General features: G+C 44.8%; 3 protein-coding genes across 3 annotated transcripts in view; 2 read left to right on the top strand and 1 right to left on the bottom strand.

Annotated features, from left to right (window-relative positions):
* The window catches only part of T265_04622 (hypothetical protein), a gene marked incomplete at both ends in the record, with an annotated part of 11,085 nt that extends 5,692 nt beyond the window's left edge, over positions 1-5,393 (top strand). The window contains 2 exons of the mRNA XM_009169404.1: positions 1,958-2,134; positions 5,301-5,393. Of these exons, the coding sequence (XP_009167668.1) occupies positions 1,958-2,134; positions 5,301-5,393 (270 nt within the window). The remainder of the gene's footprint in view (positions 1-1,957; positions 2,135-5,300) is intronic.
* Positions 1-13,957, bottom strand: part of T265_04621 (hypothetical protein) — a gene marked incomplete at both ends in the record, with an annotated part of 81,599 nt that overhangs the window by 6,039 nt on the left and 61,603 nt on the right. The window contains 3 exons of the mRNA XM_009169403.1: positions 2,520-2,745; positions 3,293-3,406; positions 10,469-10,540. Of these exons, the coding sequence (XP_009167667.1) occupies positions 2,520-2,745; positions 3,293-3,406; positions 10,469-10,540 (412 nt within the window). The remainder of the gene's footprint in view (positions 1-2,519; positions 2,746-3,292; positions 3,407-10,468; positions 10,541-13,957) is intronic.
* T265_04620 (hypothetical protein) overlaps positions 12,310-13,957 on the top strand; it is a gene marked incomplete at both ends in the record, with an annotated part of 21,189 nt that continues 19,541 nt past the window's right edge. The window contains one exon of the mRNA XM_009169402.1: positions 12,310-12,448. Coding sequence (XP_009167666.1) covers positions 12,310-12,448 — 139 coding nt within the window. The remainder of the gene's footprint in view (positions 12,449-13,957) is intronic.

Genomic DNA, 13,957 nt, shown 5'->3' with positions numbered 1-13,957 from the left:
GCCCTTCTTGGGGCTCATCAGCTAGGCGCAGTCCCCGAGTTTCCGTCAACCTTATGATCTACTTGAACCCAAATTGCACTGTTTTTCGAGAACTCCCTTTGAGAGCTTTGCTGAAAAGCTGTTTGGCATTGAGGAAAAGGAAATATTGAACCCCTCAGCGATAGCTGAAGTGGATCAGTCAGAGGGCTGGACGCTGAAGAGGGTTTTATCAGTTGACAATCGTTGCAAATAAAATAAGATGTCTGTTTGTGAAGAAACATGACATACTTGATTGGATGTCATTCCAATGGTAACCTAACAAGGATCTATAATTAGACCAATCAAGGGTGGAGAAAATTAGCCGCAGTTGCTTTACAACTATGAGAATTCAGTAGTACAGCCTCAGCAAAAATCACCCCTCCCCCTACAACCACCGGTTCGGTAAACTTAACGGTTCGCACTCTTAGCATAAGTTCCAATGTTTGCAATCATAAGAGTTTGATATAATTACTGTACACAAGCTCTCGATTCAGTTATATCTTCGTTAGCAGGAGATTCTTGAGGTTCAACACGATTTACAGAAAACGCCTTCCTAGAACCAAGTATTGTTATAGGGTCACTTTACTGTATGACACTGTCTGCAAATCGATAAAGTGGAGAACAGCATGGTGGTCGCTTTTGCTGGAGGGGGGGTAAAGCTCATGCCGTGATGTCTAATTTTTATTCGGTATACTGGAAGTCAAACGCGTCAAGTGTGGATGCATGTAAACAGCAGAGTCACTCTGAACAAAGTGAACTTGCGTTTAGATGTAGAGTCGGGGAGTGATACAATAAGTTAAAACTACAGGAGACTTTTTCTGCCCTGACGGGATAGCAAAGAGTACTGTTCCCCAACGGAAGCAACGTTTGACCTGGAACACCTCTCATGAGGTGGTCGGATTTATGGATCGGCGAGGGCCGCGCTGGAGCCGATACTCAATCGTAATCCAGTACTCTCGTTGAGAAAGTCCCAAATTGAGGAAGCGTCCTCATAGAGAAGACAATTCTGAAGGTATGGAATGCTCTCCAGTGCAGTCTCTACGTGAGAAAACGAAACTTCTTCGACAGGAAATACCACGGACTTAAAAAACACGTATTTGAGCACCCAGTTCTTGTTAGGATCGCGAGATGGCCCAAGTGGTTAGAGCGCGAATTTACTGACCGGAAGGTTCGTGGTTCGAATCCGACCTCCGCCACTCGACTTCCCCTGTCTAGGCTTGGGCAACCTAGCAGTACACTAGCCCTCGTGCTTCCTTCGGGTGGCATGGCAGTTAGGCACCGGAAGGTGCTACAGCTGAACGCTTTCTTTCTTTCCTTTCTTAGGATCGCGGTCGATAATCTAACTAGAACATTATTGATCGTTCTCTGACTTATCTGGTACTGTCTTTGATTAACCTACAACAACTTTCCTTCAATCATTCCACAGTCGCAAGTGATAAGATGAAGCGGTTCACGGTAGCTCATACCAATCAAACACTAATAAGTTCCTTCATCGGCCTTGTGCGTGGATAAATGACCTCGTTCAGTGGTCTGTATTGGACGATCACGGTGTGAGTTCACTATGTTGCACTGGCTGTTATCGACCACGGATCATCAGATACCTGGAGCATCAGTTGTAAACAAAGGAAATAGTGTCGTCTTGGCCTCATGATGCAAATGAGAATTTAGTAGACTAGGACAAAAACTTCTTGTGAGTCAACCTGTCACTAGTGAAACGTTTTTTTTTCGAGGGAACCCTTTGAAGACGGTTCTTTGAAGGACAATCTATTTTCTCATATACTTGATTTCTCCCAGTAGATATTTCGTCCTGTGAGTGAATCCAGTCTATGCTGAAAGGTTCAGAAGCACCTTGCAGATGTTTTATCCTCATTGAGGGTCATCAGTGGTGCGCATCGTACGAAAATCTAGGGTGTCTCATACTAGTTTGAACACTTATCAGTTCTGCCACGAGCGGCCGATTAGCGGTGTGATTAGCTTGCACAGAACCACTCATCCTTTCGTCATGGTGTCCACAACAAATGGTCACGTGTTGATTGACTTGCTCCTCGAGGAGTCCTCAGATGACTGTTCAAGAAGCTGTCCAGAATCAATCCAGAAACTCCACAGTGAGGAACAAGTGAGTTTTTACCATTTCTGAGAAGTTAATCTTCGACAAATCCCTAAATTAGATCGCATTTGACCAGGCACAGTGTTCAGAAAGTCGAGGATGGCCTCAATTTGGAGTCGCCTCGCTTCGGGATAACCGTGATAGGCGACAGTGTCATTCGGTCCCCTACTAATATGATTTGAATTTCGCCTTTACCGGAAGAGTCCATGCAGGGAAGTGGGAAAAGTGAGATAAAAACACAAAGATTTAGAACTCCTAACGCAGAGGAATCGTTTATGTGGCCCATAGTTGGCCTATTCGCACCAATATCAGACTGCCAAGTACAGCAATGTACTGCACTATATCAAACTTGAGTAACACACCAATTGCGACTTAACTCGGATGAGAAACTCACCTTGTGAAGTTTGCATGGCCACAAAATCCCGAAGGAGCTCATCCGTGGCTTGTGAGTAGAGAGCCAGCACCTGGCGCAGACTATGCAACTCGGGGTTTCGATCCAGGAACGATCGTTTCAAACCCCTTCCACCGGCATGGAAGTAAGTTCGAATCGTGTCCAAGCACAGATCGAGCAGCTCGCACTGGTATGGAGTCAGGCCACGTTCTGGTTCTTTCGAAACCTCCTACAACACCGACAGAATTCACAAGAAAAATAAATGAGAAAAAGCCTGTTGAAAAGCAATCATTTGGTCGTACGGTCAAGGACAACAACCTGACCAATGTTCATAAAAAACAAGGCCCGAATGTTTACATCAATCAGGCCGTGGTGTGTTGCAGGATGAACGGATGGAGTGGCTAAAAATAAAAGATTCCTCTAATCGAGTCTCTAGTGGTTCAGTCTTATTGATATTGGATATGTTTGACCATACATCGTTCAGCTGTAGCACCCTTTCGGTGTCTAACTGCCATGCCACCCGAAGGTTGCACGAGGGCTGGGATACTGCCAGGTTGCCCAAGCCTAAACAGGGGAAGTCGAGAGGTAGAGGCGAGGTTCAACCCAGACATTCTGGTCAGGAAACCCGCGCTCTAAACACCGAGCTATCTAGCCGCCCAGTGCACTTGGCATCCATCCAATGCAAGAAATCAGACGTCTCAGCGGCTCTTCGTATTGTTATCATGCGAGGCGAAATTTGAGATCTTTGGAAAATCTATCAGTGCCATCGTACTCACCTGTAAGATCTTCCCGGTCACAGTTTGCCCACTCACGTGGCTAAGTAGGTTTTGCGCACTGCCAAGCAACTTGGCCGAAGTGTTTGCTCCCAACAGGGTTCCCATTGCGAGTTGCTTGAAAGGAAAACAAGATAACAGGTTTGATGGAAGAAAACACCCAAGATGGAAACAATCAGTAGATTATACACAGGCATGATGGAAACACTCAGTAGATTATACACAGTGCAATATCATTTGATTTTGTAGGCCTCATAAAGTGGGGCCAACTCCTCATGACATGATTCTATGTAAGTCTCTAAAAAAGTGTGGTTCTTCGGAGAGAGGTCGCCTCTTGAGATGGCCGCCTGGCTTCGTTCCCCGTAAGGGTTATGACACCACAACTAATGCGGCGAGAAGAGTGAATAGTTGAGGGTTGTGTAGGATCAACATCTGCGCGATCCTTGTTTAACCAGTTCTTTTCGTGGTCCGGAACGACTATTCTGGTTAGTCACACTAAAGCGAAAAAAGAGTGGACTCGAATTTCACAATGCTCGGACAGGTGCGCTCAGAGTGGAGTAAGTGTGGCATTCGTAACTCGTACGTCAGTTATTCGGCTCAACCAAGGAGACTTAGTGACCGTGTACTAGGAAATTGTGGATTATACTTAACATTATACTCAAAAAGATAAAATAATGACCAGATGTGTGCAGGTAGCTCAAGTGATGTCAACCGCTCGCACTTATACGTCCTGAAACCCTACATGGCACAAGTATCAGAAGAACCCAACTACCGGAACTTAACTGAACCAGAAAATCACTAAATCACCTCACAACGGTCTCCGTTGTTTACGCAGATCCCGGCGTGGATTTTACGGGTGAATCCGAGAAGGACATTCTTCATGCGAACGATTTGATCTCAGGTCGGTAGCTATCAGTTTATCCAGTTACCGGGAGAAAGTTGCGAGGTATATCAGCTTGAAAGCTTTCTCATTCTGTTACCTTAATCAAGAATCTATGATAGTTGTAGGGCTGCCACTGAACTACTTTAGTTTGTAGGTTGTTATTTTGGTCGAGAGAAAAGTATGCTTCTCCGATGACCACGGGAACGTTACACTTTCAGCTGAACACTGGTAGTTCAGTAGATCATTCCTGGAAGACAGGAAGGTACCAACTTCCGGATCACCTTTCAATCTTAGATCGCAATCCTCATTAGAAATGAACCCTTACTGGTTTCTTACTTATCAGCCGAATATGAAACGGAGTGCGTTTCTGTACCGAGGCCAGCTGGATTCGTTTACTCATGCAGTTACCTCAAAAATGCACACAAACATGTGTCACAGGGAGACTCCAGTGCGTTGGACTGAACAATATATTTCACACCTTGATTTCCGTATAAATTTATGGTGTGGATAGTTATGCAAACACGCACCACGTGGAACGAAACGAACCAGCTCAGATGGCTGGACAGGCGATCAAGTCCCCTCGGGTCGTCGTATGCCTAAACGATAATTTTTTCCAGCTACTGTTATCTGCACAAGTAGTAAGAGCAGTAGCGGGTGGTCACGACAGGATGCGACCGCCCGGAGATATGTGAATAATTTGACCCAGTTTCAAATTTGCCCGTTCTTCCGAGTGTGCGTTCCGTAAGAGACCGCCGTTGTTGGATGGAAGCACAGAAGTAGGCTGTCCACCAATTCCATCCGTATGCGAAGCCTTTTTGAGGCCCGAGTCCACGAGCATCTGAAAGTAGTGAGTCAGCTACGAGCCTCTGATAGTGAAGCATAAGTACTGATCAAATTTTACTACATATCAGTGGCCAGGAAGACACAGATAGTGATTCCTGATCCACTTGTTACGGGCAGCCCAGTTTCACCAGAGACCCCGAATTCCGGTGGTTTGGTTTGGTCCTAACGGGTGCTTTCTCTTCAAGATATACAGTTATTTAGCTATACCACGCACCGTAGACCGAGATAAACAGATTTCCAATCCAAACCCACTGCTCGCCCAATTTTGTAGATGTCCCTATTCAGGGCAGTTGTACCGGTCCCGGTGCGCCAGCCGATGATTTTTCCATCTGGGTTGCGGGGGCCATAGCAGCTTTCATGAGACTGCATCGCCTGTGATACAAGCCTATCCGTTTATAGTGCTGTGGTGCGCTCCATATCATTAAATGGGCCAGCAACATTGCATGCTGAGGACGTCGAAAGACTTTCAGTGTTTGACCATCGGTGTTTTGGGGACATTGCCCGAGTCTGTCTGGAAAACTGGATCGCTAATGTGGAGTTGCGTCAAATGGTTTTTGGGAGAGATAACTGCGATGAACATGACTGATACTCTATTTGTTGCTCCATTCATTATTCTCTTGTTTTAATGTTCCATATGCTGTACATATTAGCCAATTCAAATACATACGTGCTGGTTGTTACGCTTCGCTGAATTCTGGATTTCTCGTTTGTCTGGTTATACTGATATACGTAGGAAACTTAATTCTCACATTTTGGCGTCGCGATTGGAACAATTCATCATGCCTGCAGAAATAAAACCATTAGATGTTAATTCAACTGCGCGTGACGTAGAGGATTATTTGGAACAATTCGACATATGGTGCCTCACAAAATCCGATATGGATGATAAGAAACTCACTGCATATTTCCTACATTTCGTTGGCAAGGAGGCGTATACTTTGATCAAGAATTTAGTATATCCTGAATCTCCAATTGATATTTCTTACACTGCATTGAAAAACAAAGTTCTTCAACACTTCAAACCGATTAACTTCGTAGCAGCCGAAAGAGCTAAGTTCAATATGTTAGCCCGCTCTCATTCTCAGTCGGTTCGTGATTTCGTGTTACAGCTGCAGACACAGGCAGCCAAATGTGACTATGGTGCCCAACTGGAAGACCAGCTGCGTGATAGACTCATTGCTGGCATTCAACTGCCCGAATTACAGCAGAAGCTGTTACTCTGTCCGGATCAGAAATTTCAAACTATTCGGAAAATATGTGAGCAGTATGAAGATGTGAAGCATGTGACGAAGACTGAGGAAGCAGTCTTGTTAAATTATTCTAAAAGAAATAATTCAAGGATGCGGACGAACAACAAATTCAAACCTCGAACAGATTCTCGTGCCTCAAATCCATCAACACGTCACTTCACAGATCGTAACCCTAATCCGATGGCTCAAAAATTCGGGAAATGCGAGTCTTGTGGACGAAACCATTCCAGATATTCATGCCCCCACAGACGAGCCAAGTGTTTTAGCTGCGGTAAAACAGGACACATTCAACTTGTCTGTAAGTCCAAGAAAGTGTGTCACTTAACTTCTGACCCAAACACTGACGTGAAGACATTATCTGAAGATATTTCTACTCTTTCTCTATCTGTTTTGTCCCAAAATTCGTCACATGTTTTTAAAACGTTGATATCCGCTTCTGGTCAAAAGCATGGCTTTATTGTTGATACTGGTAGTGTTGAGTCCATCATTCCACAATCAGATCTAACTGCATTCTACCCCAGTGCCGTGATAGTGCCTACAGATATTAACATTCGCGGTATCACTGGACATTCTGTACCTCTCGTTGGTAGTTGCACGATCCCTGTGAGGTTACTACAAGGTACCTGTATCGATTGTAATTTTTTGGTATCAACGTCGGGACCATCGATCGTCGGACTCAAAGTTCTACGCTTACTGCAAACCAGTATCACCTTACTGACTTCTGCGAATGAGAATGAACTCAAGCAACTGATTCTTAAATGTTCTAAGGCCACAGGTGGCATGCAAATTCCCAAGATGAGGCTCGAAGTTACAGGAGAGCCTATATTTCTTAAGAGACGGATTATTCCATTTGGTTTACGCGAGCCTGTTCGTCAAGCATTAAATTCAATGTGTGCGAAAGGAATACTGACTCCTGTTGAGTCATCGAATTGGGCAACTCCGATCGTTACCCCACTGAAGGCTGATGGTATTACTCCGAGAATTTGTGGTGACTACCGGCTTACGCTAAATACGCGGCTACTACAACGTACATGCACCACGGAAGAGCCAGAAGATGTATTGTATCGTTTATCAGGTTCAAGTGTGTTTTCAAAAATCGATTTAAAAGATGCTTATCTTCAAATACCACTGGACGAAGCCTCCAGTAACCTTACCGTGATCAACACACCCTTTGGGTTATTCCGATACAATTTTCTTCCCTTTGGTCTGAACGTTTCACCAGCTGTATTTCAGCAAGTTATGAATACTATTGCAAAAGATTTGGAGGGTGTTGAGACGTACCAAGATGACGTCATTGTGCACGCTGCTGACAAAGCTACCCATGATATGCGTCTGTTGTCTTTACTGAAGAGATTTTCTGAGTTCAATGTAGCTATTCATCCTGAAAAATGCACTTTTGGTGTCCCATCATTTTCATGCCTTGGCTACATTGTGGATGGCAGCGGTTTTAAACCTGATACAAGACGTCTATCCCCTTTAGTAAATGCGCCATCACCGACCAATCTACAAGAACTGCGTTCAGTTCTAGGAGCACTTCAGTATTACTCTCGTTTCATTCCTAATTTCGCCAAACACGCAAGTTGTCTGTTTGATATCATATCTTCCAATCAATTTTCTTGGTCTTCCAACCATGAGAAGGCGTTGCGTGCACTGCTTGGTTATCTTCAGACTTCAGCTGTTTTGAAGCCATTTTCCGCCAAACATCATTCGACGATCATTACTGATGCTTCTCCCACTGGAATAGGAGCAATCCTTGAACAGTGTGGTAGACCAGTGATCTGCATTTCCCGTCGACTTTCAAAAGCCGAACGTGGATATTCTCAGACTCAACGAGAAGCACTTGCTGTATATTGGGCTGTCAAACGGCTTCATAAGTATCTTTTTGGATTGAACTTTACCATTGCTACTGATCACGAGGCTTTGAAGTTCTTGTATCATCCAACGAAGTCTCTGGCGAAGTCATCTGCCGCTATGGTGCAACGGTGGATTATTGCATTGAGTTCTTACACCTACACAGTAGTTCATCGTAGTGCGAAAATGATTCCTCATGTCGATTTCTTGTCAAGAATTCTATCATGTGACTCTGATTCAAACAACTCAGATTGTCTACTGATTCAACCATTACCAGTCAAGCGGGATGTGCTTGTTGCTGACACTAAAAGATATTTCGCTCCCATTTTCTCTGCACTGCGACGTGGCTGGACGCAGCAAGAACGACGCCGATTTCCTGCTTTTTACTGTCGCCGCGAAAGCTTGTCCGTTACTCCGGATGGTTTGCTGTGTTTTGAGGATAGAGTTGTCATTCCACCGACTCAGCGAGCGGCTGTTCTTGCAGATTTACACTCTGGTCATCTGGGTGTCGATAAAATGAAATCCCTTGCACGCTTGTCATGCTGGTGGCCGGAACTGGATGCTGATATCAAGCATACTGCTAAGAATTGTGTTAAGTGTGCACATAAGATTCATAACAAGTCTTCACAGTGGCATCCGTGGCCAGTTACTTGTGAAGCATTTCAACGAGTTCATGCTGACTACTGTGGTCCTTTTCTTGGTAAATACTATGCTTTAATTCTTATTGACGCATATTCCCGTTGGCCTGAAGTTTTTCTAACTACTTCTCCAAGTGCCGAATTCACTCAGCAAGCCTTGAGGAAAGTATTCAGCCACGAAGGTGTACCAACTGTTTTGGTCACTGACAACGGCACACACTTCACTGCAAAATTCCTCGAGGAATGGTTGAAGGGTCTTGGTTGTCGACATCTGTTTACTGCTCCGCGACATCCCCAGTCGAATGGACTTGCTGAAAATTTTGTCCGAATACTTAAATCTGCTATTATTTCACTCTCTCCCACTACTTTTGTGGAATTGGACCGTGGGATTGATAATTTTCTAATGCAATACAGGAACGCCGTCCATTCCGTTACTGGGAAGAGTCCCGCGCTTCTATTTAAATCTCGTTCGTTGCGTACAAGTCTTGACTGTGCCAAAACGGCTGATGTTACATTTTTCAAGGGTAATGATTTACGACCCGCAACAGGAATAGTGCTTTCATCAAATGGCAAACGAATGGTCACAATTCTCGATTTGGATGATCTCTCTTGTCATCGGAGACACATTGACCAGGTTGAGTTCAATACCAGAGGTCAGTCTGTTAACGGCACTCCTGCTGTTTCAAATACTAATGAGTCCTTTGTAGATGATCTTGTGGTATCCGAACAAAATGCTGTATCTGAAGAACGTACTACCTGTGAAGATTCTGAAGTTTCCATTCCGAGAAGATCCGAAAGATTGCGGTCAAGACCACCACTGGACTATAAACACCCGCACGCTCATTCAAGGTGTGGCGGATGTGATGAACATGACTGATGCTCTATTCATTGCTCTATTCATTATTCTCTTGTTTTAATATTCCATATGCTGTACATATTCGAATACATACATACATTCGAATACATACATACATACCAATTCGAATACATACGTGCTGGTTGCCACTCTTCGCTGAATTCTGGATTTCTAGTTTGTCGGGTTATACCGATATACGTACGAAATTTAATCCTCACACCCACAATGAACGAACTGACCTGGTAGCGTGCTCTTTATGCCAGGAGACCGGCTTCCTCAAGGGGCTCGTTTCTCGCAAACACGCCGAGGATGGAAATGAGCAAGGAGAGGTCAAGCAGTGATTTGAGAACGAAGCCATTATCAGAAAAATAAACCGCCTTGGTCATTGCCGTCCCCCTGGACGGGGTTCCCGAGATTGGACATATAAATGGTTAGAGAGACTGCTGGAGGTGACCTAGTCGAACGCCCAATAGCGCGCACGCATCCAATCCGTTATCTTTAATGCCCAGGTTCCTCCCCTGGCCTTCACAATTAAAAGTCCACTGACAACCTGTTATCAGTCACCGTCTCCAAAAGGCAGCTATATACCGCTACCTCCCCAGATCATCAGCGAACGAAACTGTGGTAGTTACAACCACTGTGCATGCATGCCGTCTTCACAGGTGAACACGATGGTGACAACTCAGGAACACCGAATTGGGTTCTAACAACAACCGGATATGTTTCACTCGCATTTCATTCAAATAACACGTGACCATATCAAAAAAGCCCACCACACTTTGCTATATTTTGATCCTTGTGCAGGTAGCTGAAGACGCTTGAGTGAGTAAACAGGTTTGGACGTCGCGGAGCGCTTACCTGCTTTGGGTCCGCCATTGCCGGTAGTACGACCAATTTTTCCAAGTTGCACATGGTTACTCGCCAAAGTTGCTGTTGGAAGAAATCAAAAACGAAGTTACATTTTTCCAGGCTGACTTTTGAAAAATGACGTTAAAAATTAAACATACCACCCACTTCTGTTTTGGGCAGCCACAGCCAATTTTCCCAGATTTTTTTGCAGTTCATTTTGCCCATCCAATCCAACAGGCCACCTGCAGGAACCATTGTTTCCCATGCGAGCCCCAGGAGAATTAGTGTTGTTTTCTGATTGCTTACTTTTAGTTTATAAGTAGTAAGAAACTTGTGAAGTTTCACTCGGGGCCAAACGTGGACAAGTGAAGCAGGTTTGTCCCGTAAGTAAACGATCGAGGTCGGTATGACAGTGACCTAAAACGAAAGCCTAGAAGCATACATTACTTCCGGTATACCGGATGCAAACATGCCTTTGTTCAAACTGACGTGCGGCTTGCTGACAAGAGCCGCCCAAGCTTGGATAACAATAGCGTTTCTGTCTCCAACAGATAAAAAATTGCAATGTCAGCAAAAAGGAGTTGGACAGTCAACCAGAAAATAATCTAAAGTGACCTTTCCCCGTTAGAAACATAGTACAGGGCACTTAAGATCTGAGCCAGCTTGCAATGTAGCGCGCTGTTTTCGAATGACTGTACATTCCTAATACTCAGTTGATTGCCCCATCGAGATTGGATTTAGGTAACGCTTGTCACGCGACAACGGTTACGATATCGATTATAGTTTTGGGCTATTCCTTCACGGCTGTGATTCAAAACATTGATCAGGATGGGTGCTAGGGAACTTGGCCTTCATCTTAAGTAAATACTTCATGCTTTTAACCGAGTTTTGCTTACGGTAAACAACAACAGCGCTTTAAAATGAACAAGACATTCCGTGTAACAGCTGACGAATGAATCGAAGTAGAGAGGTGATAACCAACATCGTTTCAAAGGGTCGCAGATGAAATTTCCGTTTTCTACGACATTCTCGACAGCTTCAACACATTTCTGCTTTGTGAGTACAACTAAACATAGTTAGTCACTCTCCCGATAAACCAAGAAGCAGATGATAAGGGACGTACAAGAATGTACGTGTCTAGGGCAGGAACTTTTCTTGGAAGGAGAACAGCCCTCGTTACGAGATGTCTTATTAAGCAAAGCCCACATCCAGGGGGCAACTTGCGGACAGCCTTGGCACTTAAATCCTCTCGGACGTGAAAGCATTTCACTACCCCGACCGAAGGAAATTCATCCCAGTGTCAAGTGATAAGTGTTCTGCACCCTTTATCCTTTCAAGGTGCTCTGTTTTTTTTACCGGATTTATCGATAACTTCACGTTTTCGACCACCGGTGCCTCAGAAGCGTGGCTGGTTTTGGATAGCGTCAACATGTTAGTAACGAGGTATTTGATTTCGCAACACCGTCTATCGAGACGAATGCTGTTTTCCGTACCTCCTTCAGAATAGCGGAAACCGCAAAGTGGACAACGTATGATTTGCCAGAAGGGTGCGAAAGATATTAGAAAGAGTTTGAGTGTTGTTGGTGCTGTACGCCTTCCAGGATGAGTTCTTCAAGACCACCCCTGTGCTTGGCTGGAATAAATGGCCGCTGATCGATGTCAATGGCGTTCGTGTAGTCACTTTTTTCCAGATTGTCTGAATGAGCACTCGGGGGTGTGGGCACCCCAGAATGTTTGCAACGTCCTCTCCTTCACCCGTTCTTTCCCCTTCTTTTCAAATTGAAGCTTAAAGTACAATTCAATAAACTTTATGGTTTTATGACAGTGGGACAGTACTGGTGTCCACACTGATGTTGCCGCATGATGATAATGATGATGACGATGAGGGGGATGATGACGATGATGATGATGGTGACGTTGATGATGATGGTGATGATGATGATGACGTTGATGATAATGATGATGGTGACGATGATGATGATGATGATGGTGGTTGATGATGATGACGATGATGATGATGATGATCTCTTACAAACTCCCTGGACGTCGTAAAATAAAAAACCACGGGAAAAACTATGCATTCCAGAGTGGCAAATTTGTTCTTTCTGTCATTCGCCCTGTCTGAAAGAAACCACGGGCGAAGCATCAGTAACGATCGGGTGGTTTGATAACGATTTGGACATCTCAACGGTTGAGTGCTAACCACACCCGCAAACACTGTCGGGTTGCCCCACCGGGGACGGTTTCCGTGGCGTAGGCCACGCGTATGTGCGCATACGTCTGTGTGTCCGTGTGATGGTGTGTGAGTGTGCGTGCGTGCGTGCGTGCGTGCGTGTGAAATTACATGTGGGGGTTAATAGGATTCTTTTGTCTGTTTCGTTATTTATCTGCGATGAAGGACACGAGTGGATGTAGAGCGGGATGACAATTTTTCACTCTCCTGGGGTACGTCAGGTAAACACATTAGAGAGAGAGAGAGACTCGAACTAGTGTATTGAAGTCAGTTTATTGGAACTCTGCACTTATAAGTTGTAGAACTGATTGTCACTGAAATCTTGAAACTAAATGGACCAGCACTAACCTTCCACGGGGATCCCTCAAAAATAGTTGACCTCTTCAGAGTTCCTCAAACGGGAGATTCAAGACGATGGCGCAAAAGCAGGAGAGAAAAACGGTTTCATTTTGACACGTGTGTGTGTAAAATGAGCTCAGTGGAGCATAACAGGTGCTGTTCAGGTGTACAGCTCAAAACAAGTGAGTTTTTCACAGTGCCCTTTAGAAACTCAAAGTCAATGAGCACCACGGTGTCACACCGAACGCTAGTACGTGTTTACTTTGTACTACGCGCCGCGCACCGCGTACACCATATTGTTACCTGTCAGACCATAAGCTCTTCAAACTCGCTTTTTCTTCCACTAACACACAAGTGAACAAAGATGAGGCAGACTTCAGGAAACCATCGCCCAAAGCAAGACGCGCTGAGTGAAAACGTGGCTACATCTTCATCACAACACTTGTTCAACATATCTGTGCCTGTCCTGGAATTTAACAGGTCCTTGGTGATGTACTACTCACAAGGTTACTGAAAATCCGTCGGCAGCACACGACCGGTTTCACCCGTTTTGGGGCTCATCAGGTAGGTGCAGTCCCCGGGATCCCGTCAACCTTATGTTCTACTTGAAGCCAAATTGCACGAAATTAGTGAATATGCACTCATTTTGCAAACTAATTTGTTTTTTTTTTCGAGAGACACACCTGGAACCCGGCTGAATCTCTCGTTTGTGATGTCCCCAGGCAACTTGTTGCATCAGACCGCCTCATGTTTCAGTCGCTACGATATTCGACATATCGCGATACATGTATATCTTTGTAATGTACTACTCATAAGGTTGCTGAGAATCCGTCGGCAGCACACGACCGGTTTCACCCGTTTTAGGGCTCATCAGGTAGGCGCGGTTCCCGAGTTTCCGTGAACCTTATGATCTACTTGAACCCAAA

This window comes from Opisthorchis viverrini, assembly GCF_000715545.1.
Source record: "Opisthorchis viverrini unplaced genomic scaffold opera_v5_78, whole genome shotgun sequence".
Classification (NCBI taxonomy): Eukaryota; Metazoa; Platyhelminthes; class Trematoda; order Opisthorchiida; family Opisthorchiidae; genus Opisthorchis; species Opisthorchis viverrini.
This window is presented reverse-complemented; position numbering and strand designations above follow the sequence as displayed.